Genomic DNA, 15,739 nt, shown 5'->3' on the forward strand with positions numbered 1-15,739 from the left:
TCAATACACAACCAAGAGAATGGTACCTTTTTCAAATACTATCTCGCCGTGGTTTGGTCGGACAATGGCTCGAAAGTGGCTAACCATTTTCGAGCTAGCCACTTTCGAGCAGTTTTCCGGACAAACCACAGCAAGTTAGCAGTAAAGAAAGATACCATTCTCATCGTCTCGTCGAGAAGTATGATTTTCGTTTTTGAATCACTTGATTTCGTTGAGTATTGAAGAAGTTATGAACGTTTAAAGATTACCCAGTTTCCGGCGAGTTTTCCAGTTTTACCACGGACCAGTCACCTTTCAGGCTATTTTCCAGCCATCTCCGACAATCATTGGGCTTCCAAATAGGTATAATCTTGTTCTACACTTTCTTATCTTCATTTTGATATATTATGGGTCAAATTTGGTTAAGAATCGATTGAGTTACAAAGCTTTAAAAATTGCCCAAAGAGTTTTTAACAGAATGACCAAAATCATGGATGGTGGACAATCTCAGGGGCCATTTCTATTGATTTTCATTCTCATGGACCATTTTTATTGATCATACAAATCTTAGGGACCATTTTGTACAATAACCCTTCTTTTAATTATTAATGTTTGCCAAGGTTGGGCTTTCTGAGATCAGAGAGCTGTTACAGTATTGTCATTCCAATCTTGAAATGCTTTATATGTTATTTTCTTTCAGACTTCAAGTTAAAATAAAGTTGCACATTTTTATCCAGCGGCGAACTAGATTTTGTGGGAACCTCAATGGACATTAACTCCGACTGTGGTTGGTTTTTGAATATCTGCTATAAATTACTAAACCTTTATGATTTCAGAGGTGCTGTCCTGGACCAGTTATACCATCAATGACACTTATTTACAACACTTCTAATAACATTGTATTATTGGTACGAAATACTATAATAATAGTGTACACATATAATAAAAGTCATTCTCGTTGTCAAGTTTTGTGAAAATCCATAAAAAAATCTTTCTTTGTGTCACTCAGTCTCCTAATTAAATATCTTTTAGTCCATGCACCTTCAACAACATTCACTTCTTTTTGTTGGACAATAATTTCAATGCATTTGCAGTAGAGAATAAAAAATTGTAAATTCAAGGGAGTTTGAAGGTTTTCTAAGAAAGTTTGGATTTTTAGTTATATTTTATGTGGAAGGCCCAATTGAATGACCAAAACATGATTGAAAGTGGTGATCAAATCAGTGATAGGTAATTGGGATGTTCTTTGGAAGATTAAAACTCTTATTGAGGAGGCTCGGTTTATTGCTGCTTCGTTCTTGCGGGTTGAGTGGAGGCATGCCTTCCGTAAAGTCAATTTTGTCACTAATGCTTTGGCACATTTTGGTTGTCTGCCTTTGAGTGCTTTACTTGCTTTCCATCTTGATTTTATTGGTAACAAATGTGGCTTTTCTCTTTAATGAATGCTTTTTTTTATCCAAAAAAAAAAAAACAAAGATATATAAGAATCTAGGACTGGAAATTTTTCCCAAATCCCAAACCAAACCAAAAAAATTTCCGATCCCATACCGAAAAATTTCCAAACCAATAATACCGAAATTTTGAGACTCCATACCGAACCGATCTCGTACATTTCAGTACAAGAATCAGGATTACATATTCAATGGTTCATGAATCCTAAACCGAATATATATATTGGTTGCATGCATGTTGAATGTTGAATTTAAGTTATTTGGTAGTAGGATATATTAGAAATAGAAGTATATAATTAAGTAGGTTGGAACTTTAGAACGTCAATTTGACTTGGTATAAAATTGGTATGAAATTTCAAATTGGTATGAAGTAAAAATCCTAAATTTCAATTGATATAAAATAGGACAACAAAATTTCAAGCTAAAAGCCCAAATTTTAACCCACAGCACAAAAGCTCCAAACCCAAAATCCAGTCCTGGTCCATTCCGAAATATCGAAAACATTTTAGGAATTCTAAAAATTTAGAATATCAAAATTTCGGTTCGGAGTTGATCTTCAAATTCTCGTACTGTCGTTTCCTCAAATCACATGAAGACTACAGAAAAACTCACCCATTTACGGCAAGTCCACAAAGATTGAAAAGCACCACAACAATTATGTAAACCTTCAAATTGTGCAACATGAGATGAGTAAGAAAATACTCACTGACCAATATGATCTAAGGTAAAATAGTAAAATGATATTAAACAAAATTAATGTAAAGCGACACGAAACAAATAACATAATCTCCGAATCCGTGAGCTCATGACCCTAATATCGATTGATGTTTTTGCATTATTTACTCAAATAAGTTGATAGAAAAGGACTAATATAGCATGACAGAAGCCCACAATAAGACAAGAGCAAAAAATCCAGTCCACTCTACCCTGCCGGAACCGCCATCGTCATTTCCCGGTGTTCCTGCAAGATTAACTGCAATATTATAACGACGTAGTGGAGATTTAACATTAAATTTACCACTTGGTTAAATGGTAAAAATTCATAAGAAACATTCATGTAAATTAAACATTTGGGTCCCTCTAAACTTTAATTTTAGCTGATTTATTCCCACAACTTTTATAATGAACCAATTTTTTCTCTGAACTTTAATTTTAGCTGATTACCCCATAAAATTTTATAAATAACCAATTTTCCTTTGAAGGTTTTCATCTATCCAATTTTCTATTCTTTTATCTCTATACAATTGTCATATGTTGTTTGCGTGATCAAAATGATTGGAAAGTTAGATGAAATTTTTTAAAAGCTAGCGTTGTGAAAAATTGCCTATTTATAAAAATTCATGAAAATAATTAATTAAAATTAAAGTTTTAAAAAAAATTAATTAATTATAAAAGTTCAAAGAATAATTAGATAAAATTAAGTTAAAAAAATTGATAACTCTATACAAATTCAAGTGATAAATGTACAAACATGGCATGACATAACTGCTTACTCCTGATGCTTTTGACTTATGAGCACTTGAAATTTCAACTTTGTTTTATTATTATTTGCTGCCCAACTGTAAAGACGTGGGAAATATTTCCTTTTTCTATTTTTTTTATTGCTTTTGAATTTTTAACAGGGCTAGTCAGATTTGGTGGCACCGACTGAAGTTAGCACATTATATTCAAAAACACATGGCATGTCCAAGTGAAGTGCCCTTTCTTTACCTACTATTCCCTAGGTACACCAACTTCCTACCAACTACAACTTTTAAAATCCAAACTTGTAAATTTGTTAAGAGTAATGTTATTTATATCATATTTTTATATTATATTTTTATACCATCTTAAATAAAATTTGATGTGGACAACCACATCATTTGTATTAATTATATTTTTAAATTTAATTTATTATTTAATAAATTAATAATTAAGAAAAACTAGTTAATTAAATAATGATTGTGATATACGATAAGTCTTTGTCCTTCCTTTCTTTGAGTTTTGCAAATTTTTCAAATGATATGACTATCCACATCATATACCATCTAAAATGATATAGAAATATAGTATAAAAATATGGTATGAATAGCATTCCTTATTTGTTAATCAGATGTTACCAATGCGATCAGTTTTTGTGTAAATATCTTTCCTCTTCTAACGCTAATGCTTGTGTGGTCTTGTGAAACTTATCATTTTGTTAGAAAACGTTAAATAAGTTTAGATTTAAAGAACAATAGTCATTTTTTTTCTTTGCATTATACAAACGATATTATTTATATTAAAAGGTCTAAAAATCAGTTAAGCTTAACAATAAGTTAGGCATAATAATATGATTTAAATCCGATTTTGAAACTATGACAGTGCTCATAATTATCATTGACTATGAACTCCCAATTCTGCTATCAATCTATCCATAAATCACTAGTTGTTCAAATTGGATGTTGATGCCTGTGCTCAGTTTATGATCCCCATTTTAATTAAACACCATTATCAGTCATTTAAAAATAAATCCCATCTTTGCTACTACCCAATTGAATTTTGAATTTTGATCCAAACAAGTAAAAAGAATGAGAAGGTAAGTGGACGTAACCACAAGTAGAAAGGAGTTGAGTTTTTGCATGATAGTGTGAATTCGAATCCTGACGGGGTAATTAATATAACACCTAATTTATCAAAATTTATTTTCCGACAAAATAAAAGTAAACAGAAAGATAAGTTTGGTTTGGTACCTGTGGCTGGAGGTGTGGATTGTGTAGGAGCAACTGCGGCAGCTGCAAATTCAAAACACCAAAACATATTAGTTAGCTCAAGATCTTAAACGGGTGCGTTTAGAAAAATCCAAATTAAACTAAAGAGTGCACTGAGCAAAAGTACTTTTGCATTTGGATGTATCAAGTGATTGGCCGCAAGCGGTGGCGATTCTGAGAGCGGAAGTGACGTTGCTGCCCAAACTCTCGAGAAGTCCGGGAGTGTAAAAGAGGTTGCAGAGACACGGAAGCTGGGTGGCCACCGTCTGCTTGATGGCGGTGCAGCAGGTGGCAGATGGTTGAGCTGTGCTGTTGAGGTAGTCCGCGCACGGCAGAAGGTCCTGAGCACAACCCGGCGTCGTTTGACCGGCCGCCGATCCGAATAAACTTAACAACACAACCACCGTGGCCACCCCCAACATGGAAATGCTGTAGCAGCCCATCTCTCTCTCGTCTCTTTTTCTCTCTAAGAAAATGGGTAGTGGAGGGTGGCTCTTCTACTTTATCGATTGACTTATGCGGATTTTATGTACAGTTGAAGTTATCTAGTCAGCTTTTTGGTTTAAAGACAAGGAAAATATTAATTCCGAAAAAAATGGACAAGCCATGTGTAATTTATTAAAATAGTGTTACTAGAAGGGATTTGCTAAGATCTTTCAACGCAAATGCTTGTAATCTTCGTAATTTATAAAAATTACAAATGGTTATAAAGAGATTACACATGATAACCACTGGGTAAAAGTGATCTACATATGCAGTTCAATTTAGTTCATCTTATGTTTAATTCTCGTAAACTAACATCAATTTATATGATTTTAGAATTGTGGTACGACGTGATATGATCGAGTTGATGGAAGCATTGACATGCCCTAGTAACAGTTGCTTAGTAATTAAAAGTGGGTTGTTTGCATTAGTTACGAGTTTTTGGTCTGTAATAATTGAAATAGGCTATGGAGTGATTTATTCTTGGGTAAATATTAATTTACTACCCTTAAATTTCGTTGTTTTCAACATGTGGTTCATGAAGTTTTTTTTGTCCTAGAGTCATACCTATAGTGTTAATTTTGGAACAGTCTCATACATCCGTTAGTCTGGCTGTTAAGGCTTCCATTAACTGATGATGTGGCGCCCATGTTGACAATGACTGGACATCACGTGTCATTAAAGGGTTCATGTGGAAATTAAAAATTCAAAAAAATAATTATTAAAATAAAAAAATAAAAAAATAAAAAAAAAAACCCCAAATCTCCTTCCCCAGAATCCCCACTCGTGCCCACCCTCCCCTATCACTCACCCCTTCCACCCCCCCCTCCTCACCCAAACACTCTTTCTCTCGCACCACTCTCTCTCCCCAATCCCTAACTAATTCACCAAAAACCAATGAATGGCAAAACAGAGCTTCAATTCAATGAAGTTTGACCATTTCTATCATATCTGGCTCAATTGAGCTAACAATTGATCCTCTGTGACGTCATTCGAGGCATTCATCTTCAACAGCGGCTTCAGCCTCTAGTTGGATCGACACGCGCCCATAAGCAGCATATCAAGCGATCAAGTTTGACCATTTCTATCATACCTGGCTCAATTGAGCTAACAATCGATCCTCTGTGACGTCATTCGAGGCATTCATCTTCAACAGCGACTTTAGCCTTTAGTTGGCACAACACGCGCCCATAACCAGCAAGCGCTTCTAGCCATTGCAAAACTTGGTCATCCCGATTGCTTTGCTGGAGCAACAAATCTCCATCTCATTCGTCAACAAGTATCCCCGTCAACCGCTCCTCGAGCCCAGTCTCACTCCTCGACGCCGGTCCAGCGTCGGAGCTCCCCAGACCGTTCGAAGGCGATGAGTTCTCTGATTCCTACCGTTCGATTGATCCCCAACGCGATTGATCTCGTCCTTCATGTGTAAATCTCGGTCTCCATGGTTAGTCATCGCAGGGAAATTTCCTAGAAATTTCAAATCACCTTGATAGATTTGAAACCTAATCGAATTTAATTCTTTTAGTTAGATTAGATTAAATTATTTAAAATTTTGGTTTCCAAATCTGAAACAGAAGCCCCAGAGCCGATTGAGATTGAATCCGGAAAGGAAGATTTAATTGCCGATTGCAAGGGTGAGGAGAAAGAGAGAGAGAGAGAGAGATAAGGAGGATTTTTTAGAGTGTTTTTTTGGGGGGGGGGGGGTGGTCGGAGAATAGGTGGGTGATGGGGGTGGGAAGGAGGGCACGGGTGGGGATTTTGGGGAGGTTTTTTTTTTTTTTTTTCTTTTTTTTTTTTTTTACACTTTTCTTTAAATAATTATTTGTTTGAATTTTTAATTTCCACGTGGACTCCATTAATGACACGTGGCGTCTAATCATTGTCCACATAGCACCACATCATCATTTAATGGGAGATTTAACTGCCAGACTAATGGATATATGAGACTGTCCCAAAATTAACATTTTAGGTATAACTCTGAGACAAAAACTTCATATACCAAATGTTAAAAATCACGAAACTTGAGAGTAGTAAACTGAGATTTACCCTTTATTCTTTGATTTGAAAGCCGATTTACATTTTGGTCTTGAGTGGAATTGCTATTGTCAGAAGATGTGATGAAATGGTCACTCACATTCTTTTTCGGAGGACTCAATGCAAGAGGCTTATCACTTGAGTAATTAAGAGTATCTGTTCCCACACTTGCAATCAAATGTTCGATTTTTCCCTACTCATGTATCACTTGTACTAAAAACAAAACAAAAAAGAAAACGAGGAGAAACTTGATCAATATGATGTTAGCTATTACGAGGCAAAATCACATGAGAAGTGTGGACTATGAAATGTGAATGCAATGTAAAATACATTTTGAAATCACGACAATAAAATAATAAGATATTAGGATTACGTATTTAATAAACTAAAATCAATAAATCAATTACACTTAATTTATCGGCGCTTGCGTATGAATGTGTTCTACACTCTCTAAACTATATGTCCTGGCTATTAATAGGGTTTAGCACATTATGGAACGTGTATTGTGAGAGCAGATATTATTAGGGTTGCAATAACACTAAAATATCAAGTCACCAACATAATAAGTTATTTGAAAATTAAGGGAATTAATTAACAAGCAATTGACACTCACAATAATTCTTAGACGCAAAAGTTGAAAAAAGAAAAGTAAAAAATCCTCATCGTTTCCACACTTAGAAACTGAAGCCATGCATTCACAAATCAATCAACAACGACTTACTACTCGTTTGAATGTATTTTTAAAATGTCTGAAGGCGCTTTTGATTAAATTGATTTTGAGTTCCAAAAATACTTTAAGTGCAGGAGACACTCAAAGTGTTTTTCTAATATCCACTTAAATTTTTATTAAGAATTAGTATTAAAAACATTTTTTTTTAAAATACTTTCAGTTATTTTAAAAATACGTTAAAACGAGCATTTATTCGTATATAATTCAATATTTGACGTTGCAGGCTGTAGCGGCCGCACACAATTTCGTCCGGATGCAAAATTAGGTCAACGAAGTTATGATAGGACGGAGACAATTGGTGCCAGTTGGTCCTCTCGCTTCTCGATCGTCAGCTAGTCAGTTGTCAAGTTGATTTTGTAAACAAGGAAAGCTCCGAGAAAAGAAAAGAAAAAAAAAATTGAGATGATAGTCGTGTGGATCAAGAAGGGAAGTGATCTCGATCACCTAAACTTTTTCAATGTGGAATGTTAGAGAGGTGAGCCTGGCACTTTAGGAGGAGAATTCTCTCATTTTTTTTTTCTTCTCCTTTTTTTCCCTCCAATTTGAACGGTCACCGTTAAATCACGTCAACATCTTATATTAATTTTTTTTATAGAAAGAGAAAAATAAAATAGAGAATGTGAGATGAGGGAATGAAGGGAGATAGAAATAGGAGGAAATATAATCTTAGTCCAGCACTTTAAGCATCTAAAGTGGAGATGTAGAATGCTTTGAAAGGAGCATTTTACATTTGTTTTCTTGGTCAAAATGCTCATGGAATGTAAATACGATAATGCTAAGGAAATCAATTTTTTTTTTAAACCAAATTTGCAAATCAAATGATGTGATTATTGATGATTAGATTATTACTAAACCGTTGATTAACGTGTTTATTTTATATTGGTGACATATTATTTAGTTTAAAATTTTGATATATCCAGCATGAATGAGGATCCCAGAAATCTATGAATCATGTTCGTTCATCGTACATCATGCATAAGAAATCATTTTAATTTGACCTTCAACGAGCGTTGATTTGATATATGTAAATCCTAAATATAAAAATATGCATAATTCGTCCATAAAATCTATCATAAATGGAGGTGTTCTCGGTGACCTTTCATTTCTTTCTTCTAGAAAATGTGTTGATTGATTAGGTATTAGACTTTAGAACTTGTTTTGGGCTCAGGTAAAATCGACTAAAGTTTGATCTTGGTTTTGTGTTGCCCTAAACTACAGGTTTTTAGAAAATATTACTTACAAATAACCCCCTCGAGACTCTCTATCATAATTAAAATATATAAAGTGCTTGAAGAAAGAAAAAAAATAGTGCTATTTACACACTTATTTTTACTTCCACACAACATTAATTTGTTGTCATTAATTTTCTTCAATTCATTCAATCTCGCGGCTAAAAATTACTACAGATATATGAGAAGTAAAAATACGTGTATGATAGCACTATCTTAAAATAAAAACTCATTGGCCGAATGGTTATTGAATCATGTGCCATAAGTTGACCAGTCAAGAAAGTTGTTTTTTCCTTTTTTTTCCCTTTTTTCTCTATGATTCTGAAAGTGCTTCTCCCTTTACATTGAGAATTATCAACCATGTTACACTAATTAATAATATTGTTACTTGGTCTCGTAAGTAAGGATGAACTTCCTTCTTTAGCTTGTTACTAATTTATGGGTGGTTTGTCAATCATTTCATTTTCAGGTTTTTTTTTCACTTTTTTTTAAAAATTAAAAAGATCGTTGTAGGAACATCAATGACGGTAGAAAGACCGTTAGTACTTCAAATATGTTCCATGATTGCTTTCAGCCAAAAGCATTCACGCATAGTTTCATGCAAGACTAGAATCTCAGCATGGTTCGAAGAAGTCGCAACTAATGATTGCTTGGTATACCTCCAAGAAATTGTGGTGTCATCAATGGTAAAGACGTAGCCCGTTTGAGAACGTGCCCGTGCGGGTTAGATGAATAACTTGCGTCAGCATAACCAACAAAGGGAGAATCAACCTGAGGATTGAAGGAGGCGAAGACACCCCTCCTTGCACCTTTATAGTTTCGCCCCTGGGAACGACAAGGATTGTTTACGGGAAAAATGATGAGGAATTTGCGAGAAAATTTGACTGGGTGATGGTACGGATTTGATTTTGTTGAGTTTTTCTAGGTTTTGGGGATGTAGATCGGATGCCATGAAAGACAATGAGGAGATGAAGAGATGTCTACAATAGAGGGATTTTAACTACTGGTCATTTATGACTCATTTTTAATGTAAGCTTGCTTTGATAGATTTGACCGCAAAATTAGTCTGCATAGTAGGTATACTACTTAGACTGTAACTAGCAAATACAAATTTTATTTGAGATATGAACAAAAAAAAGTTACAAAAAAGACTAAAGAAAGAAGGCACAACCAAGTTTACACAACAAAGGCCAAAGATGAAAAATGAAACAAAACTAAAACATGATATAAAATTTCTTTTTAATAGCCTCTACATTACTAGCTAAAAGGTAGCGTTTAATGACAACTAAACACGCATTTAGTTCCTCCATGTTTTACATAATCTCTTTTTATATTTGCAAATATAACTTTCAAAATCGAAACTCTCTCCAATTTCACACAAAAAATGTAAATTTGCATGGTAATTAATACAATCTAAAGCAAAATTCAAGTTACCCAACACTCCAATTCAACAACTAACAACAAAACCAATATTCCCAACAAAGAAAACAAAACACAAACAAATGAAACCCGAAATAAAAAATCTACACTTTGTAGAGAAAGATAACAACTTTACCTCCTTCCATGCATAGTAATTGAAATTTCAGCTCATGGGTTTGTTGGGTTGTGGTGGTGATTTTGCTGCAAGAGAGAGTTGGAGAAAATGGACCAAAATGTTAGTAAAATGAAGAACAAAAACCATTAATCATACAACCCAAATTCAGTTTTTCATTAGCATTTTTCCAAAAGAAGGCAATCAATTGCTGACACATGTATAAAATCAGAGTTCAAAAACTAAAAATCAAGCAAGTCGAGGAGCAGAAGCAGGTGATGGTGGATGATACAAAAGTTTTTAGAGAAGATTAAAATATATAATCTAGAAAAACAAATAATGCAGCCAATCCGAAATTAAATAAACAGAAAGAGAAAAGGAGAAAAAAAAAAAAAAACCAGACTTCAAAGTGTTCCACATGTTGTATTCAAATTGATTACGTAACAATTACATATCTAAAATTGATATCAACTCACCTAAACACTTCATTTTCTATATTCTATTGGGTTCACTTTCTTTTCATTTTTTTTTTTCATTTTTACCATACCAATATGTGCATTTTTCTCTGTCAGTATACCTTAACTTTTGAGTCCCTATATGCACCTACTTTATTACTCTTTCTATCTCTCTCTCTCTCTCTCTCTCTCTCTCTCTCTCTCTCCAGCTATCCTTTTAAATATTTTATCATAAACCATGCTCACTTTCACCCAACAACAAAAGAAATAGAGGAGAAAAGAAGACACCACATTTAATTAATTCATGATCCCTATATGCACCTACTTTATTACTCTCTCTCTCTCTCTCTCTCTCTCTCTCTCTCTCTCTCTCTCCAGCTATCCTTTTAAATAGGTTATCATAAACCATGCTCACTTTCACCTAACAACAAAAGAAATAGAGGAGAAAAAAAGACACCACATTTAATTAATTCATGATTTTGTCTAATTAGCTTTGATTGAAGTGGAAAGCATCAAAAGAAGGTCATACATTATCAGGAGATGTTCATGCATCTCAGTTCTTCAAATCATTAAAAACATCCTACTTTATTTAAATTGAAATCTAAATCAAATAAGGTAATCCAATAGCACAAAAAAAAAAAAAAAACCCACAAAATTAGAAAGGCAAAATTTAAACACAACCCCCAAACTTACAAAGCAAAATTTAAACACAATATCCATCCCTAAATTGAAAACCACCAATCCAAAAAAATTAATTAGATACACTAACAAAGCTAAAAAATATGGCCAATATTAAACTCACCTTGATGCGCCGTGGATCAGCAACCATGGTTGGAGAAGAAGAGATAATGAAGCTGCTATAAAGGTCATCGAGTATCAGGTTCTTGTTGAAAATGCTGGTGGGCCACAGTACTTTGGCAGAAGTTTTCAATTCCCATATAGATTGAAATTGACTTTGGGGATGCTGGAGATTTTCAAAGAATGCTGTAAATTTTCAATGTATGATTAATGCATCAATATTGGAGTTGCTTTATAAATAGAGCACTTCATATGCTTTCAATATAGAGAAAAACATACAGACTGAAAGAAAGAAAGATCAATAACATCATCTATTCCTCCATCTTTTATTTGCTATCTTCTTGTGCTATAGTTTCAATGTGACATTTTACATCTGCCTCGCACCTATCACTAAAAAGGTTATCTCTCTAACTTTTACATATTTATAACATGTTATCAGCATAAGTCTCTAAAATATAATCATTCTCTCATTTCTCTTCACCGAACGAAAGAAATAAAAAATGTTTCCTCTAAGGTTTTTACTATTCATCTTCTTCCTCTGCCTCAACTGCGCGGTATACCCTCACGACGAATTGTTTGCTCCATGCCTGCTTATAGTTCTCAACCTAACAGTTACATATATCTTTGATTTCTTGTTTGGTGTAAATATTGATTACTAACCCAATATTTATTTATGTTAATTTTACTGCAATCCAAGATGGTGCGGTATAATCGCCCATCTTGAACTGCAAATTTATTCTTACTGCGATCTAAGATGGTGCGGTATCATCGCCTATCTTAGACTGCAGAACTAATTTTACTACAAATTTTAGGTAGAGTGGTATAATCGCCCACCCTACCCTGCATATTTAAATTTGCTTGCTGTTTAATTTCATTGCAATTTTAGGTGGTACGATATAATCGCCCACCCTGCTCTGCATATTTAAATTTTCCTGCTACTTGAGTAGTTCAGAATAATCGCCCATTCTATGTTACATTATTTCAATGAGAATGGTGCGGTACAATCCCCTCTTCATTCACCTTGAAAATCTCGAGCCAGAAGTTTCGAGCGCTTATCATTTTGGCCTGTAGATCAAAATGAAAAATTTGTAAGAGCTAGAAGTTCTAACACTATATTCCTCCAAGAATACATATTATTGCAAGTTCTTACATATCTCATTTTCTTTCAGCAAAGAAAATGGCGAACTTGGCGAAACTTGATTATGCTGCCCTGAACATTACCGAGAAAAATTACCTTACTTGGGTACTAGATACCAAGATCCATCTAAAAGTAGGGAATCTTAGAGATACCATCACGGAAGAGAACAACTCATCCTCTTAAGATCGGGTGAAGGCCATGATCTTTATTCGTCGCCATCTTGATGAGGCACTAAAGAGTGAGTACTTAACGGTTGAAGATTCGTTAGCTCTCTAGAAAGCCTTAAGAAACAGATACAATCACCAGACAACGATGATTCTTCCAAGAGCTCATTATGAGTGGACTCACCTAAGGATCCAGGATTTCAAGTCAGTGGCTGAGTACAATTCTGCGTTGTTCAGAATTAGATGAAGCTCTGTGGGGATACCATTACTGAGGAAGATATGCTGGAAAAAACTTTTAGCACATTTCATGCCTCTAACGTGCTCCTCCAGCAGCAGTATAAAGCACGAGGCTACACTGAATACAACCAGCTGATATCTGTGCTCCTGGTAGCTGAACAAAACAATGAGCTCCTGATGAAAAAACCATAATTCCCGACTTACTGGATCTGCACCATTCCCAAAAGTGAATGATGCTTCCCTCGAAGTGAACGCCACATCCTCTGGTGGTGATAATCATAAATAAGGACGTGGCCACAAACGAGGTTAGTGGAACAAGAAAGGCAAAAATCATGGAGTTCAGTTTCACAACCAGGTTCCGAGGCATAATTTAGGCCTGAGCTTCAAAAATGTGAATCGTCACAAAGGCAAAGCTCATATGAACAATGCTCCCAGGAACTCTAATGGAGCCTGCCATAAGTGTGGTGGTGATGGGCATTTGGCGTGTACTTGTCGTACCCCAAAACATCTGGTGCATCTGTATCAAGCCTCCCTCAAAGAGAAGGGTGTCGAGACTAATTTCCTCAACCAGGCTAGACCAATGGATATACCTGATCCAATATGCAACTTATCAGGACAGTTGAACACAACCTACCTAAATGTTTCAGACTTTATTGTGGAAAGGGGAAATGAAGTATACCGGTCCGATTGAATCATTGATGTTTGATGTACTTTTATTATGCTGAACTTGTAGTTTAAAAGCATTTTAGATTCAATAAAAGTGGCATGTAAATTTCTTGTTATAACTTGCTTTTAACTATAATTCTTTTACTTAGAGAGCATGGATAAAAACTATGGTCATTATCAAAACATGAGAAATGGCAAAGATATTTGTCTTGCAGACTGCACAACAACGCATACAATACTTCGAGATTAAAAGTATTTCTCAAGATTGATGCTTACAAAAGTAAAGGTAGCAACAATATCAGGACCTTCAGATGTAATTGAAGGTTTAGGGAAAGCTCAGATTATGTTACCAAATGGAACAATATTGTCTATACATAATGCGTTGTAGGCTACTCAATCTACTCGAAATTTGTTGAGTTTCAAGGACATACGTTTAAATGGATACCATATTGAAATGAAAAGTGCAGAAAATGTGGAATATCTATGCATTACCTCCAATGATACCCAAAAGTGTATATTGGAGAAGTTGCATGGTTTGTTGAGTGGATTGTATTATACATACATAAAGACAGTTGAATCATATACTGTCATGAACTAGAAGTTCATTGATTCAAAAGTTTACATGCTTTGGCATGACCGTCTGGGTCATCTAGGATCTACTATGATGCGTAGGATCATTACCAACTCTAATGGATATCCATTAGTAGACACATTGCTATCTCAAATGATAACCCGTGCAAGGCTTGTTCTCAAGGGAAATTGGTAATTAGACCATCACAACTAAAAGTTGATGTTGAATCCCCATCATTTCTGCAAAAAATTCAAGAGGATATTTATGGACCTATTCAACCATCATGTGGACCATTCCGATATTTGATGGTTTTGGTTGATGCATCTACCCGATGGTCACATGTTTGTCTCTTGTCTACTCGGAATGCAGCTTTTGCGAGACTTCTTGCTCAGATAATTAAGTTATGAGCACAATTCCTACATTACCCCATTAAGTTAATCCGACTTGATAACGCTGGTGAATTTACGTCTCAAACCTTTGATGATTACTGCATGACATTGGGCATCGATGTTGAACACCCCGTTCCTCATGTCCATACTCAAAATGGTTTAGCAGAAGCATTGATCAAGCGGCTTCAGTTAATAGCTTGCACTCTGCTTATGAAAACCAAATTGCCAGTTTCTACATAGGGACATGTCATCTTACATGCTGCATCATTAGTTCAATTAAGACCTATAGCCAACCATCAATACACATCAGTACAACTCGTGTTTGGACATCAGCCAAACATTTCATATTTACGAGTTTTTGGTTGTGCTGTTTATGTACCTATTGCACCGCCGCAACGTACTAAAATGGGACCTCAGCGTAGACTGGGAATTTACATGGGTTTTGATTCACCATCATTAAATATTTAGAACCCTTGACAGGTGATATGTTTATAACTCGTTTTGCTGATTATCACTTTGATGAGACAGTCTTCTCATTGTTAGGGGGAGAAAAGATTGTTCCAGAAGAACGGAAAGAGCTGACATGGGTTGTTCCCACCTTATCTCATTTTGATCCTCGAAGCATTCAATGTGAAAATGAAGTGAAAATGATCGTTTATCTTCAAAGTATTGCTAATCAAATGCCATATGCATTTAATGATGCGATGAAAGTGACAAAATCACATATAACAGCTGCAAATGCACCTGCAAGAATTGATGTCTCTGTTGGACAAAATAAAGTGACAGTGAATGATTCATCTAGTGCACGCCTGAATCGTGGTAGACCTCCAGGTTCAAAAGATTCAGCCCCTCGAAAAAGAAAGACGAGGGCACAATTGAATCCAAATGAGATCATTCAAGAAGAAAAAATGAATGACACATCCACAATTCATGATTCTGTACTTTCAGAAAAAGAAAATGTCCTTGATGAGACACATGTACTTAAAGAAACAGAGGTACATGAAAGTAAAGAAATCTCCATAAATTATGCATGTACAAATGAATTGTGGGATCAGAATGACATAATCATTGATGATATGTTCGCATTCGCAGTAGCCACTGAAATCATATTAAGTGATGATATTGAGCCCCGCTCTGTTGATGAATGCAAACAGA

General features: G+C 35.0%; 1 protein-coding gene across 1 annotated transcript; it reads right to left on the reverse strand.

Moving 5' to 3' along the window:
- Nucleotides 1-2,150: 2,150 nt before the first annotated feature.
- LOC137722652 (non-specific lipid transfer protein GPI-anchored 3-like) lies at nt 2,151-4,678 on the reverse strand. The gene is made up of 3 exons (XM_068461703.1): nt 4,287-4,678; nt 4,142-4,183; nt 2,151-2,391 (listed from the first exon to the last, which is right to left on the reverse strand). Exons 1-3 carry the CDS (start codon nt 4,600-4,602, stop codon nt 2,297-2,299), a joined length of 453 nt encoding a protein of 150 aa, XP_068317804.1. The 5' UTR covers nt 4,603-4,678; the 3' UTR covers nt 2,151-2,296.
- Nucleotides 4,679-15,739: the final 11,061 nt, after the last annotated feature.

This window comes from Pyrus communis, chromosome 17 (assembly GCF_963583255.1).
Source record: "Pyrus communis chromosome 17, drPyrComm1.1, whole genome shotgun sequence".
Classification (NCBI taxonomy): Eukaryota; Viridiplantae; Streptophyta; class Magnoliopsida; order Rosales; family Rosaceae; genus Pyrus; species Pyrus communis.

Coding starts and splice junctions, on each gene's coding strand:
- LOC137722652 (XM_068461703.1), bottom strand. CDS start 4,602: ATGGGCTGCTACAGCATTTCCATGTTGGGGGTGGCCACGGTGGTTGTG. Junction 4,184..4,286: donor TGATACATCCAAATGCAAAA/GTACTTTTGCTC, acceptor TTGAATTTGCAG/CTGCCGCAGTTGCTCCTACA. Junction 2,392..4,141: donor ATCCACACCTCCAGCCACAG/GTACCAAACCAA, acceptor TTAATCTTGCAG/GAACACCGGGAAATGACGAT.